Genomic DNA, 18,117 nt, shown 5'->3' on the forward strand with positions numbered 1-18,117 from the left:
GTGAGCAATCCTTACCCTGCTGAATAAACACATTCCTGTACTATTACACAGTGAGTAATCCTTACCCTACTGAATAAATACATCCCAGTACAGTTACACAGTGAGTAATCCTCACCCTGCTGAAGGAACACATCCCAGTACAGTTCTACAGTGAGAAATCCTTACCCTGAGGAATAAACACATCCCAGTGCAGTTACACAGTGAGCAATCCTTACCCTGCTGAATAAACACATTCCAGTACTATTACACAGTGAGTAATCCTTACCCTACTGAATAAACACATCCCAGTACAGTTACACAGTGAGTAAACCTTACCCTGCTGAAGGAACACATCCCAGTACAGTTGCTCAGTGAGTAATCATTACCCTGAGGAATAAACACATCCCAGTACAGTTACACAGTGAGTAATCCTTACGCTGCTGAATAAACACATCCTAGTACATTTGCAGTGAGTAATCCTTAACCTGCTGAATAAAGCCATCCCAGTACAGTTACACTGTGAGTAATCCTTAACCAGCTGAAAAAAGCCATCCCAGTACAGTTACTCAGTGAGTAAGCCTTACCCTGCTGAATAAACACATCACAGTACAGTTACACAGCGAGTAATCCTTACACTGCTGAAAAAACACATCCCAGTACAGTTACACAGTGAGTAATCTTTACCCTGCTGAATAAACACATCCCAGTGCTGTTACACAGTGGTTAATCCTTAACCTGCTGAAAAAAGCCTTCCCAGTACAGTTACTCAGTGAGTAATCCATACTCTGCTGAATAAACACATCCCAGTACTGTTACACAGTGAGTATTCCTTACCCTGCTGAATGAACACATCCCAGTACAGTTACACACTGAGAATGCCTTGCCCTGCTGAATACACACATCCCAGTACAGTTACACAGTGAGTACTCGTTACCCTGCTGAATAAACACATCCCAGTACATTTGCAGTGAGTAATCCTTAACCAGCTGAAAAAAGCCATCCCAGTACAGTTACTCAGTGAGTAAGCCTTACCCTGCTGAATAAACACATCCCAGTTCAGTTACACAGTGAGTAGTCGTTACCCTGCTGATTAAACACATCCCAGTGCAGTTACACAGTGGTTAATCCTTAACCTGCTGAAAAAAGCCTTCCCAGTGCAGTTACTCAGTGAGTAATCCATACTCTGCTGAAAAAACACATCCCAGTACTGTTACACAGTGAGTATTCCTTACCCTGCTGAATACACACATCCCAGTACAGTTACACAGTGAGTACTCGTTACCCTGCTGAATAAACACATCCCAGTACATTTGCAGTGAGAAATCCTTACCCTGCTGAATAAACACATCCCAGTACAGTTACACAGTGAGTAATCCTTACCCTGCTGAATAAACACACCCCAGTACAGTCACACAGTGAGTAATCCTTACCCTGCTGAATAAACACATCCCAGTGCTGTTACACAGTGGTTAATCCTTAACCTGCTGAAAAAAGCCTTCCCAGTACAGTTACTCAGTGAGTAATCCATACTCTGCTGAAGAAACACATCCCAGGACAGTTACACAGTGAGTACTTGTTACCCTGCTGATTAAACACATCCCAGTACATTTGCAGTGAGTAATCCTTAACCTTCTGAATAAAGCCATCCCAGTACAGTTACACAGTGAGCAATCCTTACCCTGCTGAATAAACACATCCCTGTACAGTTACACAGTGAGTAATCCTTACCCTGCTGAATAAACACATCCCAGTTCAGTTACACAATGATAATGGCTTGCCCTGCTGAATACACACATCCCAGTCCAGTTACACAGTGAGTAATCCTTACCCTGCAGAATAAACACATCCCAGTACATTTGCACAGTGAGTAATCCTTAACCTTCTGAATAAAGCCATCCCAGTACAGTTACACAGTGAGCAATCCTTACCCTGCTGAATAAACACATCCCTGTACAGTTACACAGTGAGTAATCCTTACCCTGCTGAATAAACACATCCCAGTTCAGTTACACAATGATAATGCCTTGCCCTGCTGAATACACACATCCCAGTCCAGTTACACAGTGAGTAATCCTTACCCTGCAGAATAAACACATCCCAGTACATTTGCACAGTGAGTAATCCTTAACCTTCTGAATATACACATTCCAGTACAGTTACACAGTGAGTAATCCTTACCCTGCTGAATAAACACATTCCAGTACAGTTACACAGTGAGTAATTCTTACCCTGCTGAATAAACACATCCCAGTACAGTTACACAGTGAGAAATCCTTACCCTGCTGAATAAACACATCCCAGTTCAGTTACACAATGATAATGCCTTGCCCTGCTGAATACACACTTCCCAGTCCAGTTACACATGAGTAATCCTTAACCTGCAGAATAAACACATCCCAGTACATTTGCACAGTGAGTAATCCTTAACATTCTGAATAAACACATTCCAGTACAGTTACACAGTGAGTAATCCTTACACTGCTCAATAAACACATCCTAGTACAGTTACACAGTGAGTAATCCTTACACTGCTCGATAAACACATCCTAGTACAGTTACACAGTGAGTAATCCTTACACTGCTGAATAAACACATCCTAGTACAGTTACAGAGTGAGTAATCCTTACCCTGCTGAGTAAACCCATCCCAGCACAGGTTCACAGTGAGTAATCCTTACCCTGCTGAATAAACACATCCCAGTACAGTTACACAGTGAGTAATCCTTACCCTGCTGAATAAACACATCCCAGTACAGTTACACAGCGAGTAATCCTTACCCGGCTGAATAAACACATTCCAGCACAGATACACAGTGAGTAATCCTTACCCTGCTGACTTAACGGTCTGCAGTTTACTTATTTCTGTTAATTATTTGCACATAGCAGAGCCACGATATGCAAAGGAATTGTAAGTTTTGTTACCTGAGTCCTGAGCAGATGCTCGCAGAGACCTGGGATCCGGGGAATCTTCTAATGGAGCCCTCATAGGAACAGCGATACTGTCAGATGGTGTCAAATTTGAACATAAATATTCCTGATATTCATAGCATCCCAGAAGAATTCTCTGCTAAGTTTGCTTCCAAATATTACATTGCATTACCAACAAGTGTAACAGTGTGGTGAATTCTCCGTTTGAGAGACTGTTGATGCCGGGACTGACTACGGGGTTTACCATGGCCCCGATGGGTACCGACTGGCAGAGTCAGGCAGGACATGCTCATGGGGCAGCACCCCAGGCATGTGGAACAAGTGAAATTCCAACGCATACCGTGGTGTGACCTGCTGGGGTCTGCAATGCCACTGAAGAGTCTGCCAGCTGCATATCGGCACTCGACCCCGCCACTGCCTTTCCCGCCAGGAAGATGGCACCCTGCAGAGCTACCCTGAGGTCCCTAGACGCAGAGCTGGAGTTATTGATGGATGCCATGGAGGAGAGGTGGGACACCTTGTAGCCCGGGCTGGCAAGGAGGTTACCACCCGCCCATATCAACTGGGCCTGGGCACTGGTGGCAGGGTGTGGGCCCCACCGCGAGGACAGGACAGCATTGCCGCAAAAAGCTGCAGGACAGAGGCCGGTGTCTTGGCCTTGCCTATCTGATAGCCAGGAGACGGATTTTGCTTGGGTGAAGGGACCCGAGGCCACAAAAGCCGGGTGTGGGCTTGAGCGACTTGGCGGAATTCCTGAGCTTGGAAAAGATTCAGTTCATCTTGAGTGGGTCGGTTGGTGGGTTCGCCTGGAGCTGGAAGCCGGTCACATACACTCCATTAAGGAGGATCGAGGGGTCAGCATAATGAGGGTTGGGTGGGGGGGGGGGATAATTCACTGAGTGTCTTTAAGACAGGGAGCGATAGGTCCTTGATCAATAAGAGGCTGGGTGAAGATGGGCAATCGCCAGGCCAGTCAAGGTGAGGCACCACCGCGCTCCTGGCACCAACCCCGCCCCAGAATCCCGTACCCAGCACCACCACCCCCCTTAGCAGGCAATCGAACCCTACCCGCCTGCAGTCCATCGCACCCCACCCTGCACCATATTCCAATGTGGCCATGTGAAATGGCCTGCTGGAAAGAGTGATGGGAAATTCGGCCAAGCTTGAACACGACAGGCTGCAGCCTGCAAATATACAAACTGCAGCCCAGACCTGATGCAGAAACTCACACCTGCAAAAGGCCATTAAAAGACAATTAAATGATCAATGGGACTATCCTGTCCATCACATTGTCTACCAGACGCAGCGACACCAAGCCCCTCCCAGGATTGGCCACTGACTGCCCACCCCAAAATCAATGTGGCAGCCCCTGATTGGACGTGGCCGATCAGGGGGAGGGAACCCTGATTAATTGATTAACAGTGACCCAGAGACCGCCCACAAAAGGGGCAGGGAATTCCAAGCCAGTGAAAAGGCAGTGCAACCTTCACTCGCTCTCTCTCGACTGCCGCACCAACAGGGATGAATCCACCAGCCAAGAAGAGCCCACGCCATCCACAGAGGACGACAACAGGACATGGACCACTTACAGAACCGCAGTGCTGCCAGACTACTGGATCCATATAAGGCCGTATCTACTCTTGATCTGCCGGTCATCTGGGAGTTCAGTCAAGGTCTTTTATGTGTGTTCATTATAGTCCAATGTGCATGAACGTGTGATTAATTAAGTAAACAACCTTGTGTGTGTGCCAAACTATTATTGTACTTATCAACCTGTGTGATCATTTGTCCATCTTAGATGGGTCAAACACACTGCGGTTATAAAAGAATAACAGTGTTTCTGGCAACCAACACCCATACCAGCCGCCATTGTCGGCTGGCCTGCACACCTAGGACACTACCTGCAGACCGCTGCACTGCCTATGTCTGAGTGCCTCACGCTGAGCATTATCTGTCCAACCAGGCGATGGCGGCCCACAACCTTTGGGAGAGGGCACAGTAAGAAGTCTTGCAACTTCAGGTTGAAGTCCAACAGGTTTATTTGGAATCACTAGCTTTCGGAGCGCAGCTCCTTCATCAGGTGAGTCAAGTTAGGGTGGGATGGAATACAGCAAAGGGGGCAAAGAAAAAAGAAAAATACAGCACAGAGCAGGTCCTTCAGCCCTCCAAGCCTGTACCGGTCATGATAATATTCATCGTTATTGTCACAAGTAGGCTTACATTGCAATGAAGTTACTGTGAAAATCCCCTAATCGCCACATTCCGGCGCCTGTTCAGGTACACCGACGGGGAATTCAGAATGTCCAATTCACCTAACAGCACGTCTTTCGGGACTTGTGGGAGGAAACCGGAGCACCCGGAGGAAACCCACGCAGACACGGGGAGACAATGCAGACTCCGCACAGACAGTGACCCAGCCGTAAATCGAACCTGGGACCCTGGCGCTGTGAAGCCACAGTGCTAACCATTGTGAACAAAGAGAAAAAAGAGAACTAAGAACAATACAGCACAGGAACAGGCCCTTCAGCCCTCCAAGCCTGCGCCGATCACGTGCCCTATCTAGACCAAACGCCTGCATCCTTCTATCCCCCTTCTGTTCATGTGTCTATCCGGATAGGTCTTCAAGGTCGCTACGTGTCTGCCTCAACCACCTCACTTGGCAGCGCATTCCAGGCCACCACCACCCTCTGTGTAAAAACCTTCCCCCGCACATCTCCACTGAACCTTTCCCCCCTCACCTTGTTCTTGTGCTCCCTTGTAATTGTCAATTCCACCCTGGAAAAAGCCTCCAACTGTTCACCCTCTCTTTACTCCTCATAATTTTATAAACTTCTTTCAGGTCGCCTCTTAGCCTCCATCTCTCTCGGGAGAACAATCCCAGTTTATTAAATCTCAGGCAACATCCTGGTAAACCTTTTCTGTGCTCTCTCCAAAGCCCCCACGTCCTTCTGGTAGTGTGGTGCCAGAATTGGACACAGTATTCCAAATGTGGCCGAACCAACGTTCTATATAATTGTAACACAATTTTCAAGCTTTTATACTCGATACCCCGTCCTATGAAGGCAAGCATGCCATCTGCTTTCTTTACCACCATTTCCACCTGTGCTGCCACTTTTAAGGATCTGTGGACCTGCACGCCCAGATCTCTGTGTCTCTATGCTCCTGTGATTCTGCCATTTGTTTTATAGCTCCCACCTGAATTGGATCTTCCAAAATGCATCACCTCACATTTGTCCGGGTTAAATGCCATCTGCCATTTCTCTGCCCAATTTTGCAGCCTATCTATATCCTGTTGTATCCTCTGACAATCTGCATCACCATCCGCAACTCCTGCAATCTTAGTATCATCCGCAAACTTGCTAATCAGACCCGCTATGTTTTCTTCCAAGTCATTTATATATAATACAAAAAGCAGAGGTCCCAGAACTGATCCCTGTGGAACACCACTAGTTACAGACCTCCATTCGGAAAAACACCTATCTTTTGCACGGTCACGCCCCCACGGGGCATGGGACGCATTGACATTGCGATCGAGGCACCCGAGTCTGCTGCTCCGTTCCGCGCCCGGCGCCAACCTCGACTTTCTGCTGACGCCATATTGTCCGCCCGATCGCGATTCACAATTACGGCGTCGCTGGCCGGGGAATCCTGCCCGACGCTATTGAGAGAGGAGTCTTCATGCGAATTAGGAACGGGAATAGGACATTCAGTCCCATGACCCTGCGCCACACTAGCGAAGATCATGGCAAATCTGAGGCTGGCCCATGTGATGTCAAATCCCCAACTCCCCAGCAGACAGGTAGGCAAAACGTTGGAATAAATGGGTCTTTTTCTGATTGGCAGGCAGTGACTAGTGGCGTACTGCAGGGATCTGTGCTGGGACCCCGACTGTTCACATTATAGAAATGACATGGATGAGGGAAATAAATGAATTATATCCAAATTTGCAGATGATACAAAGTTGGGTGGGAGGGTGAGCTGTGAGGAGGATGCAGAGATGCTTCAGCGGGATTTGGACAGGCTGAGTGAGTGGGTACATGCATGGCAGATGCAGTGTAATGTGGATAAATGTGATGTTATCCACTTCGTTACAAAATTAGAAAGGCAGATTATTATTTTAAAGGATGTAAATTGAGGGAGTGGATACTCAGCGAGATCTGGACGTCCTCGTGCATCCGTTGCTGAAAGTAAGCTGAAATTACACACATGTGGCCTCACCAATATCCTAAACAATTGTAGCGAATCATCTCTAATCCTATACACCAATATTCTCGCTGTGAAGGCCAACATACCATTTGCCTTTACTGCCGGTTGTATGCTGTATCTTCACCCTTTCAGCGACTGATATCCGAGGACACCAATGTATCGCTGAGTAACATTGTGCTTCCTGTCTGCTAACCAGCTTTCCATCCATCTCAAAACACTACCCGCAATCCCAAGTGCTTTAACTTTATCTGCCAGTCAAAAACCTTCTCAAAGTCTAACTAATCCACATCCATCGGTTCTCCCAGGTCAACTCTAGTATTTTACATCTTCAAAGAATTCTAGTAGATTTAGAATAGAATAGAATAGAACATTACAGCGCAGTACAGGCCCTTCGGCCCTCGGTGTTGCGCCGACCTGTGAAACCACTCTAAAGCCCATCTACACTATTCCCTTATCGTCCATATGTCTATCCAATGACCATTTGAATGTCCTTAGTGTTGGCGAGTCCACTACTGTTGCAGGCAGGGCATTCCACACCCTTACTACTCTCTGAGTAAAGAACCTACCTCTGACATCTGTCCTACATCTATCTCCCCCCAATTTAAAGCTATGTCCCCTCGTGCTAGCCATCACCATCCGAGGAAAAAGGCTGTCAAACATGATTTCCCTTTTGTAAATCAATGCTGACTTAGTCTGATCACACCACCGCTTTCCAAATGCTGTGCTATGAAATCCTCGATAAAGGACTCCAGCAACTTCCCTACTACCGAGGTTAGGCTCACTGGTCCATAGTTTCCTGTTTTCTCTCTCCCTCCTCTTTTGAGTAGCGGGGTTACATTCGCTACCCTCCAATCAGCAGGAACTATCCCAGAGACCAAAGAATTTGGATAATAACAAACAATGGATCTACTCATTCTAGGGCCACTTTCTAAAGTACTCTGGGATGAAGATTATCAGGCCCTGGATATTTGTCGACCTTGAAAAGCATTAATCTGCCCCAAACCATTTCATTACTAATACTAATTATGTTCAGCCCCTCACCAGAACTTCTGCTTCTCAGCATTTTTTTTCTTCATTTACAGGATTTGGGCGTCGCTGGTTGGGCCAGCGTTTATTGCCCACCCCTAGTTCCTCTTCAGGAGTTGGTGGTGAGTTGCCTTCTGGAACCGCTACAGTCCTTGTGGTGTAGGTACACCCACTGTGCTGTTAGGGAGGGAGTTCCAGGATGTTGACCCAGCGACAGTCAAGAAACGGCGATATATTTCCAAGTGAGTGACTTGGAGAGAAACCTCCAGGTGGTGGGGTTCCCAGGTATCTGCTGCTCTTGTCCTTCTAGATGGTAGAGATCGTGGGTTTGGAAGGTGCTGTCTGAGGAACCTTGGTGAGTTACTGCAGTGCATCTTGTAGATGGTGCACACGGGGCTGCCACTGTGCGCGGTGGTGGAGGGATTGAATGTTTGTGGAAGGGGGGAGCAATCAAGCGGCACATCAAGCGGGGTTGCTTTGTCCTGGACGATGTTGAGCTTCTTGAGTGTTGTTGGAGCTGCGCTCATCCAGGCAAGTGGAGAGTACAAAGAACAAAGAAAAAATACAGCACAGGAACAGGCTCTTCGGCCCCACAAGCCTGCGCCGATCCAGATCCTCTATCTAAAATTGTCGCCTATTTTCTAAGGATCTGTATCCCTCTACTTCCTGCCCATTCATGTATCTGTCTAGATACATCTTAAATGACGCTATCGTGCCCGCCTCTACCACCTCCGCCGGCAATGCGTTCCAGGCACCCACCACCCTCTGCGTAAAGAACTTTCCACGCATATCTCCCTTAAACTTTTCTCCTCTCTCCCTGAACTCGTGACCCCTAGTAATTGAGTCCCCCACTCTGGGGAAAAAGCTTTCCATTAAAAATATTCCATTACACACCTGACTTGTGCCTTGTAGATGGTGGACAGGCTTTTGGGGGCGGGGGGGGGGGGGGGGGGGGGGGGGGGGGGGGGGGGGAGGAGGGGTCAGGAGGTGAGTTGGGGGGGCTCGGGGTCAGGAGGTGAGTTACTCTCCGCAGGATTCCCAGCCTCTGACCTGTCCTGGTAGCCACAGTATTAATGTGGCTGGGCCCAGTTCAGTTTCTGATCAATGGTAACCCCCAGGATGTAGATTGTTGGGAATCAGCGATGGTAATGCCATTGAATGTCACGGGGCGGTGGTTAGATCCTCTCTTGTAGGAGATGGTCATTGCCTTGCAGTTGTGTGGCGCGAATGTAACTTTTCACTTGTCAGCCCGAGCCTGGATATTGTCCGGGTCTTGCTGCATTTGGACAGGGACTGCTTCAGTATCTGAGGAGTCGTGAATGGTGCTGAACATTGTGCAGTCATCGCAAACATCCCCACTTCTGACTTTATGATGGAAGGAAGGTCATTGATGAAGCAGCTGAAGATGGCTGGGCCGAGGACACGACCCTGAGGAACTCCTGTGTGATGTCCTGGAGCTGAGATGATTGACCTCCAACCACCACAACAGCTTCCTTTGTGCCGGGTATGACTCCAACCAGCGGAGAGGTTTCCGCCCCCGAGTCCCATTGATGCAGCGATGGTAGGGTGGTGGGTGGGGTCTGGGCTGCGCGGTGGGGGCTGGGGGGGACGGGACACCCAAACAGCTGAGGACACTCTGCAGAACCAGGACCAAGGTGAGTGGTCAGTGAGGTGCAAAACCAGATGGCTGCCTTTCAGGCCACAGCAATGGCAGTCCGTGCCTGGACACCGCCCTGGTCTCATGCGGGGTCACCCCCCCCCCCCCAGCTCTCCCCCATCACCCCCACGACCCTGGCAGGGCCACTCCCCCAGCCAGCCCGGGCCAGTGTCCAGCCCGGCAATGCACAGTCGCACCTCTCCGTGTCCTACCTCGTCTCCCACCCTCATCAGCCACGGCACCAGTTTCCCAATATTTAAAAGTACAAGTGAATGTTGCCGTTGGGAATTCCCCCTGATGGAGGCAGAGGATGGCAGCGTCCTGGAGAACAGCTGATGATATGCAAATTGTGTTCCCTGTAGTTGCGGAGTGGAACACATTGACACTGCTGTCGAGGTGACAGAGAATTGCAATTCGATGTGATCCCGGCACCAGCCACGGGTTTGGTGTCAAAACAGATTGTCCAATCGCCTTTCCCGATTTCGCCGTCAGCCAACGGAGGATTCGGCACAAGAGGCCAGTGTGCAAAATGAATTATTTATTTAAATAAATGTAAAGTACCCAATTCATTTTTTCCATGTACACCAGTCATCGAAAGCAAGCATCTGTCACCATGTCCTGAGTAATGTGACATGTCCTGGGTCCTTCTTAAAGACAGACGTAAAGTATTTCTTTAATACCTCAGCCCCAAGGTGTAAATTCCCCGTAATTCCATCATCAACCCTGTTACCTCCCCTTTTACTCTGTGTGTGCCTATAGAAGGCTCTGGGATCTATAGAAGGGGAGTGGCGGAGAGGAAATGAAATATCAAAATCAGTGTACAATAACTGCATTGAATAGTCAATGGATCTCAATCAGGTTTCACTTTGCAAGAGATTTCTCACCAGTTCAGTCTCCTTCTCTGTGACCAGAGACCCATTTGAATCATAGTACGACACCTGAAACCCTTTTGGCAAGAGGAGTCTGGGGAAGAAACAGAAGGGATTAAGATTCAGCAGAATGAGAGTGAATTGTCGAGTCTCTCAGCACTGCTCTGTCCACATACAACACATCCTGTCTGATCCTTCTCGTGTCAAACCAGTCATTTCACTTGATACCAACTCGAGTCTCCTGATGTGGGACAAGCTCCGATTTTAGAATTAAAGCTCTGACTGAGAACGAAAGGTTGTGGCCATTTCGGAGGCATGGATAGAGCAGGGACAGGAATGGATGTTGCAGGTTCCGGGGTTTAGGTGTTTTAGTAAGCTCAGAGAAGGAGGCAAAAGAGGGGAGGTGTGGCGCTGCTAGTCAAGAGCAGTATTACGGTGGCGGAGAGGATGCTAGATGGGGACTCATCTTCCGAGGTAGTATGGGCTGAGGTTAGAAACAGGAAAGGAGAGGTCACCCTGTTGGGAGTTTTCTATAGGCCTCCAAATAGTTCTAGGGGTGTAGAGGAAAGGGTGGCGAGGATGATCCTGGATAAGAGCGAAAGTAACAGGGTAGTTATTATGGGAGACTTTAACTTTCCAAATATTGACTGGAAAAGATATAGTTCGAGTACATTAGATGGGTCGTTTTTTGTACAGTGTGTGCAGGAGGGTTTCCTGACACAGTTTGTTGACAGGCCAACAAGAGGCGAGGCCACATTGGATTTGGTTTTGGGTAATGAACCAGGCCAGGTGTTGGATTTGGAGGTAGGTGAGCACTTTGTGGACAGTGACCACAATTCGGTGACGTTTACGTTAAGGATGGAAAGGGATAAGTATACACCGCAGGGCAAGAGTTATAGCTGGGGGAAGGGAAATTATGATGCCATTAGACGTGACTTGGGGGGAATAAGGTGGAGAAGTAGGCTGCAAGTGTTGGACACACTGGATAAGTGGAGCTTGTTCAAGGATCAGCTACTGCGTGTTCTTGATAAGTATGTACCGGTCAGGCAGGGAGGAAGGTGCCGAGCGAGGGAACCGTGGTTTACCAAAGAAGTGGAATCTCTTGTTAAGAGGAAGAAGGAGGCCTATGTGGAGATGAGGTGTGAAGTTTCAGTTGGGGCTACAAGGTAGCGAGGAAGGATCTAAAGAGAGAGCTAAGACGAGCAAGGAGGGGACATGAGAAGTATTTGGCAGGAAGGATCAAGGAAAACCCAAAAGCTTTCTATAGGTATGTCAAGAATAAGCGAATGACTAGGGAAAGAGTAGGACCAGTCAAGGACAGGGATGGGAAGTTGTGTGTAGAGTCTGAAGAGATAGGCGAGATACTAAATGAATATTTTTCGTCAGTATTCAGTCAGGAAAAAGATAATGTTGTGGAGGAGAATGCTGGGCTCCAGGTAAATAGATTAGATGGCATTGAGGTACGTAGGGAAGAGGTGTTGGCAATTCTGGACAGGCTGAAAATAGATAAGTCCCCGGGACCTGATGGGATTTATCCTAGGATTCTCTGGGAGGCCAGGGAAGAGATTGCTGGACCATTGGCTTTGATTTTTATGTCATCATTGGCTACAGGAATAGTGCCAGAGGACTGGAGGATAGCAAATGTGGTCCCTTTGTTCAAAAAGGGGAGCAGAGACAACCCCAGCAACTATAGACCGGTGAGCCTCACGTCTGTAGTGGGTAAAGTCTTGGAGGGGATTATAAGAGACAAGATTTATAATCATCTAGATAGGAATAATATGATCAGGGATAGTCAGCATGGCTTTGTGAAGGATAGGTCATGCCTCACAAACCTTATTGAGTTCTTTGAGAAGGTGACTGAACAGGTAGACGAGGGTAGAGCAGTTGATGTGGTGTATATGGATTTCAGCAAAGCGTTTGATAAGGTTCCCCACGGTAGGCTATTGCAGAAAATACGGAGGCTGGGGATTGAGGGTGATTTAGAGATGTGGATCAGAAATTGGCTAGCTGAAAGAAGACAGAGGGTGGTGGTTGATGGGAAATGTTCAGAATGGAGTTCAGTCACAAGTGGAGTACCACAAGGATCTGTTCTGGGGCCGTTGCTGTTTGTCATTTTTATCAATGACCTAGAGGAAGGCGCAGAAGGGTGGGTGAGTAAATTTGCAGACGATACTAAAGTCGGTGGTGTTGTCGATAGTGTGGAAGGATGTAGCAGGTTACAGAGGGATATAGATAAGCTGCAGAGCTGGGCTGAGAGGTGGCAAATGGAGTTTAATGTAGAGAAGTGTGAGGTGATTCACTTTGGAAGGAATAACAGGAATGCGGAATATTTGGCTCATGGTAAAGTTCTTGGAAGTGTGGATGAGCAGAGGGATCTAAGTGTCCATGTACATAGATCCCTGAAAGTTGCCACCCAGGTTGATAGGGTGGTGAAGAAGGCCTATGGAGTGTTGGCCTTTATTGGTAGAGGGATTGAGTTCCGGAGTCAGGAGGTCATATTGCAGCTGTACAGAACTCTGGTACGGCCGCATTTGGAGTATTGCGTACAGTTCTGGTCACCGCATTATAGGAAGGACGTGGAGGCTTAGGAGCGGGTGCAGAGGAGATTTACCAGGATGTTGCCTGGTATGGAGGGAAAATCTTATGAGGAAAGGCTGATGGACTTGAGGTTGTTTTCGTTGGAGAGAAGAAGATTAAGAGGAGACTTAATAGAGGCAGACAAAATGATCAGGGGGTTGGATAGGGTGGACAGTGAGAGCCTTCTCCCGCGGATGGAAATGGCTGGCACGAGGGGACATAACTTTAAACTGAGGGTTAATAGATATAGGACAGAGGTTAGAGGTAGGTTCTTTACGCAAAGAGTAGTGAGGCCGTGGAATGCCCTACCTGCTACAGTAGTGAACTCGCCAACATTGAGGGCATTTAAAAGTTTATTGGATAAACATATGGATGATAATGGTATAGTGTAGATTAGATGGCTTTTGTTTCGGTGCAACATCGTGGGCCGAAGGGCCTGTACTGCGCTGTATTGTTCTATGTTCTATGTTCTATGTTCACCTTTTGTTATGTTGCTCTCGGGAACAAATAAAATCAGACTTTTCTCAGCTTGCCCTAATCCTTTCTCATGGAGCAATAAGATTTCTCGAAGGTCAGGGTTCTCTTGATAAACACACCACTTTTACCATGCCGGGTTAATCAAAATCAACGGGGGTTTGAGAATCTATTGCAAAGGAGGCCGCAGGGAATGAGAGAATTGGAAGAGACCGAGGATGGAATTGTGTCAGAAGTATGAGGTTAGGGTTGTTATAGCCACATGGAACTGGATAGGGGGCAGGCAGGGGAAACCTTTGTATTGTGTCAGTGTTGGCCAATTAAATGCTGAAAAGCAGGAAGGAGTTGGCCAATTAACTGCGGAGAGGTGTGGAATTTATCCAATCGGGCAGCACAGCTGGCACGGAGTCACACAACAAGCAACACTGGCACCATACTGAAAAAGGTAACCTTTATGTTAAATGACAGCAGCTCCAGAGACAGCAGACGGCGAGCCCTTGAAACTGAGGCACATATTGAGATATTGCAAAGATAATGCAAGGTGTCTTCAGTTTACTGATGCGCCTCTGCCTGTCCTCCTCCTGAGACAAGGAGGGAGGACGTGATTGCCCAGGATAGGTGAAGAAATCTGATGTGGGCAAGCTGCGGTGCAGATCACACAGGACACAACAGCCACAGTCTTCCTTCACACATTGCTGCAGGTCCTGAAGAAGATCAATAATCTCAGGAATTCTGGGAAGGTGGGCACAAAAAGGTGACGTCGCCATTGTCCCAGGTGACCACAGGCTGCTTTCCCCTTTGAAGGAGAGAGCTGACTGGCAGTGATTTAACCTGAGGGTCACCACACCTCAGGCGAGGGGCAAGGTTGTGAAGGTAGGGCTTTCATTCATCGCCTCAGCCAGAACGGACATTAAACCCACGCTGCTGGCTTTGCTCTGCATCATGAACCAGGGGTGTGATTCTCCGTAGCGCCAGCCTTGTTTTCCGGCGTGTCGCGCCCCCGTGAGCAGTGGGATCCTCCGTTCCGGCAGCAAGCCAGTGGGGTTTCCCATTGTGACCATGTCACGGGGTTCGCGTGCTCACGCACAATTGGCCCTGAACCGGTCACGTGGTCCTCCGAGACCGCCACTTTAAAGGGAACAAACGATCACAAAGAGGAGACGGAAATGGCGGCAGATTGTCAAATTGAACCATCTGATGTCAATGGATTGGAGCATTGGAGCGCAGAAGCGAATGCAATCATAGAGAATCATAGAATTTACAGTGCAGAAGGAGGCCATTCGGCCCATCGAGTCTGCACTGGCCCTTGGAAAGAGCCCCCTACCCAAGCCTACACCTCCACCCTATCCCTGCAACCCAGTAACCCCACCTACCCTTTTTGCACACTAAGGGGCAATTTATCATGGCGAATCCACCTAACCTGCCCATCTTTGGACTGTGGGAGGAAACCGGAGCACCCGGAGGAAAACCACGCAGACACGGGGAGGATGTGCAGACTCGGCACAGACAGTGTCCCAAGCTGGGAATCGAACCTGGGACCCTGGAGCTGTGAAGCCACAGTGCTAGTCACTGTCCTACCGTGCTGCCTCGATGATTCCATGATTCTTCCCATCATTCCCCCCCACACTCTCCTCCCTATTCCCCCTCACTCCCCCCACACCCTCCCCCTCATTCCCCCACACCCTCCCCCTCACTCCCCCCACACCCTCCCCCTCATTCCCCCACCCTCCCCCTCATCCCCCACACCCTCCCCCTCATTCCCCCCACACCCTCCCCCTCACTCCCCCCACACCCTCCCCTTCATTTTCCCCACACCCTCCCCCTCACTCCCCCCACACCCTCCCCCTCATTTTCCCCACACCCTCACCCACCCTCCCCCTCATTCCCCCCCACACCCTCCCCATCATGGACTCCATACCGTCCCCATTGTTTCCTTACACCCTCCAGATCATCCCACGCCCACCTCGTCATTTGCCAGAAGGGCAGCACAGTGGTTAGCACCGTTGCCCCACAGCTCCAGGGTCCCAGGTTCGATTCCCGGCTTGGGTCACTGTCTGTGCGGAGTCTGCACGTTCTCCCCGGGTCTGCGTGGGTTTCCTCCGGGTGCTCCGGTTTCCTCCCGCAAGTCCCGAAAGACGTGTTGTTAGGTGAATTGGACATTCTGAATTCTCCCTGTGTACCCGAACAGGCGCCGGAATGTGGCCACTAGGGGCTTTTCACAGTAACTTCATTGCAGTGTTAATGTAAGCCCACTTGTGACAATAAAGGTTAGTATTATTATTTTACAGTAGCTGACTCAGCTTGTTTGTCAGAATGGATGGTTGTTACTTCGCCCTCCCTTGGGAAGAAACCCACCTGTGCTGGTCTTCAAGCATAGAAGATAACTTACAGGGAAGCAATACTAAGGATGAAACCAATAAGTGTCTTCCCTCCGAAATTGCTGCAAGAGACTCCCATTCAGGTCCTTCAAGGTCTTCACAACGGTGATCATCAGGAGTGGGTCTTCACTGTGATCAGCAGGAGGGGGTCTTCACTGTGACCTGCAGGAGGGGGTCTTCACTGTGACCTGCAGGAGGGGGTCTTCACTGTGATCAGCAGGAGGGGGTCTTCACTGTGACCTGCAGGAAGGGGTCTTAGAACATAGAACATAGAACGATACAGCGCAGTACAGGCCCTTCGGCCCACGATGTTGCACCAAAACAAAAGCCATCTAACCTACACTATGCCATTATCATCCATATGTTTATCCAATAAACTTTTAAATGCCCTCAATGTTGGCGAGTTCACTACTGTTGCAGGTAGGGCATTCCATGGCCTCACCACTCTTTGCGTAAAGAACCTACCTCTGACCTCTGTCCTATGTCTATTACCCCTCAGTTGAAAGCTATGTCCCCTCGTGCCAGCCATTTCCATCCGCGGGAGAAGGCTCTCACTGTCCACCCTATCTTACCCCCTGATCATTTTGTATGCCTCTATTAAGTCTCCTCTTAACCTTTTTCTCTCCAACGAAAACAACCTCAAGTCCATCAGCCTTTCCTCATAAGATTTTCCCTCCATACCAGGCAACATCCTGGTAAATCTCCTCTGCACCCGCTCCAAAGCCTCCACGTCCTTCCTATAATGCGGTGACCAGACCTGTCCGCAATACTCCAAATGCGGCCGTACCAGAGTTCTGTACAGCTGCACCATGACCTCCTGACTCCGGAACTCAATCCCTCTACCAATAAAGGCCAACACTCCATAGACCTTCTTCACAACCCTATCAACCTGGGTGGCAACTTTCAGGGATCTATGTACATGGACACTTAGATCCCTCTGCTCATCCACACTTCCAAGAACTTTACCATTAGCCAAATATTCCGCATTCCTGTTATTCCTTCCAAAGTGAATCACCTCACACTTCTCTACATTAAACTCCATTTGCCACCTCTCAGCCCAGCTCTGCAGCTTATCTATGTCCCTCTGTAACCTGCTGCATCCTTCCACACTGTCGACAACACCACTGACTTTAGTGTCGTCTGCAAATTTACTCACCCACCCTTCTGCGCCTTCCTCTAGGTCATTGATAAAAATGACAAACAGCAACGGCCCCAGAACAGATCCTTGTGGTACGCCACTTGTAACTGAACTCCATTCTGAACATTTCCCATCAACCACCACCCTCTGTCTTCTTTCAGCTAGCCAATTTCTGATCCACATCTCTAAATCACCCTCAATCCCCAGCCTCCGTATTTTTTGCAATAGCCTACCGTGGGGAACCTTATCAAACGCTTTACTGAAATCCATATACACCACATCAACTGCTCTACCCTCGTCCGTCTACCTGTTCAGTCACCTTCTCAAAGAACTCATGACCTACCCTTCACAAAGCCATGCTGACTATCCCTGATCATATTATTCCTATCTAGATGATTATAAATCTTGTCTCTTATAATCCCCTCCAAGACTTTACCCACTACAGGCTCACCGGTCTATAGTTGCCGGGGTTGTCTCTGCTCCCCTTTTTGAACAAAGGGACCACATTTGCTATCCTCCAGTCCTCTGGCACTTTTCCTGTAGCCAATGATGACATAAAAATCAAAGCCAAAGGTCCAGCAATCTCTTCCCTGGCCTCCCAGAGAATCCTAGGATAAATCCCATCAGGACCCGGGTACTTATCTATTTTCAGCCTGTCCAGAATTGCCAACACCTCTTCCCTACGTACCTCAATGCCATCTATTCTAATAGCCTGGGTCTCAGCATTCTCCTCCACAACATTATCTTTTTCCTGAGTGAATACTGACAAAAAATATTCATTTAGTATCTCGCCTATCTCTTCAGACTCCACACACAACTTCCCATCCCTGTCTTTGACTGGTCCTACTCTTACCCTAGTTATTTGCATATTCCTGACATACCTATA

The 18,117-nt window shown here is 48.6% G+C and overlaps 1 protein-coding gene across 1 annotated transcript in view; it reads right to left on the bottom strand.

Annotated features, from left to right (window-relative positions):
• Positions 1-2,896: 2,896 nt before the first annotated feature.
• The window catches only part of LOC140409445 (disintegrin and metalloproteinase domain-containing protein 15-like), a 43,931-nt gene continuing 28,710 nt past the window's right edge, over positions 2,897-18,117 (bottom strand). Inside the window, exons 4-5 of the mRNA XM_072497878.1 lie at positions 10,680-10,758; positions 2,897-2,977 (exon numbers count right to left, since the gene is read on the bottom strand). Of these exons, the coding sequence (XP_072353979.1) occupies positions 2,897-2,977; positions 10,680-10,758 (160 nt within the window). The remainder of the gene's footprint in view (positions 2,978-10,679; positions 10,759-18,117) is intronic.

This window comes from Scyliorhinus torazame, chromosome 3 (assembly GCF_047496885.1).
Source record: "Scyliorhinus torazame isolate Kashiwa2021f chromosome 3, sScyTor2.1, whole genome shotgun sequence".
NCBI classification, from domain to species: domain Eukaryota; kingdom Metazoa; phylum Chordata; class Chondrichthyes; order Carcharhiniformes; family Scyliorhinidae; genus Scyliorhinus; species Scyliorhinus torazame.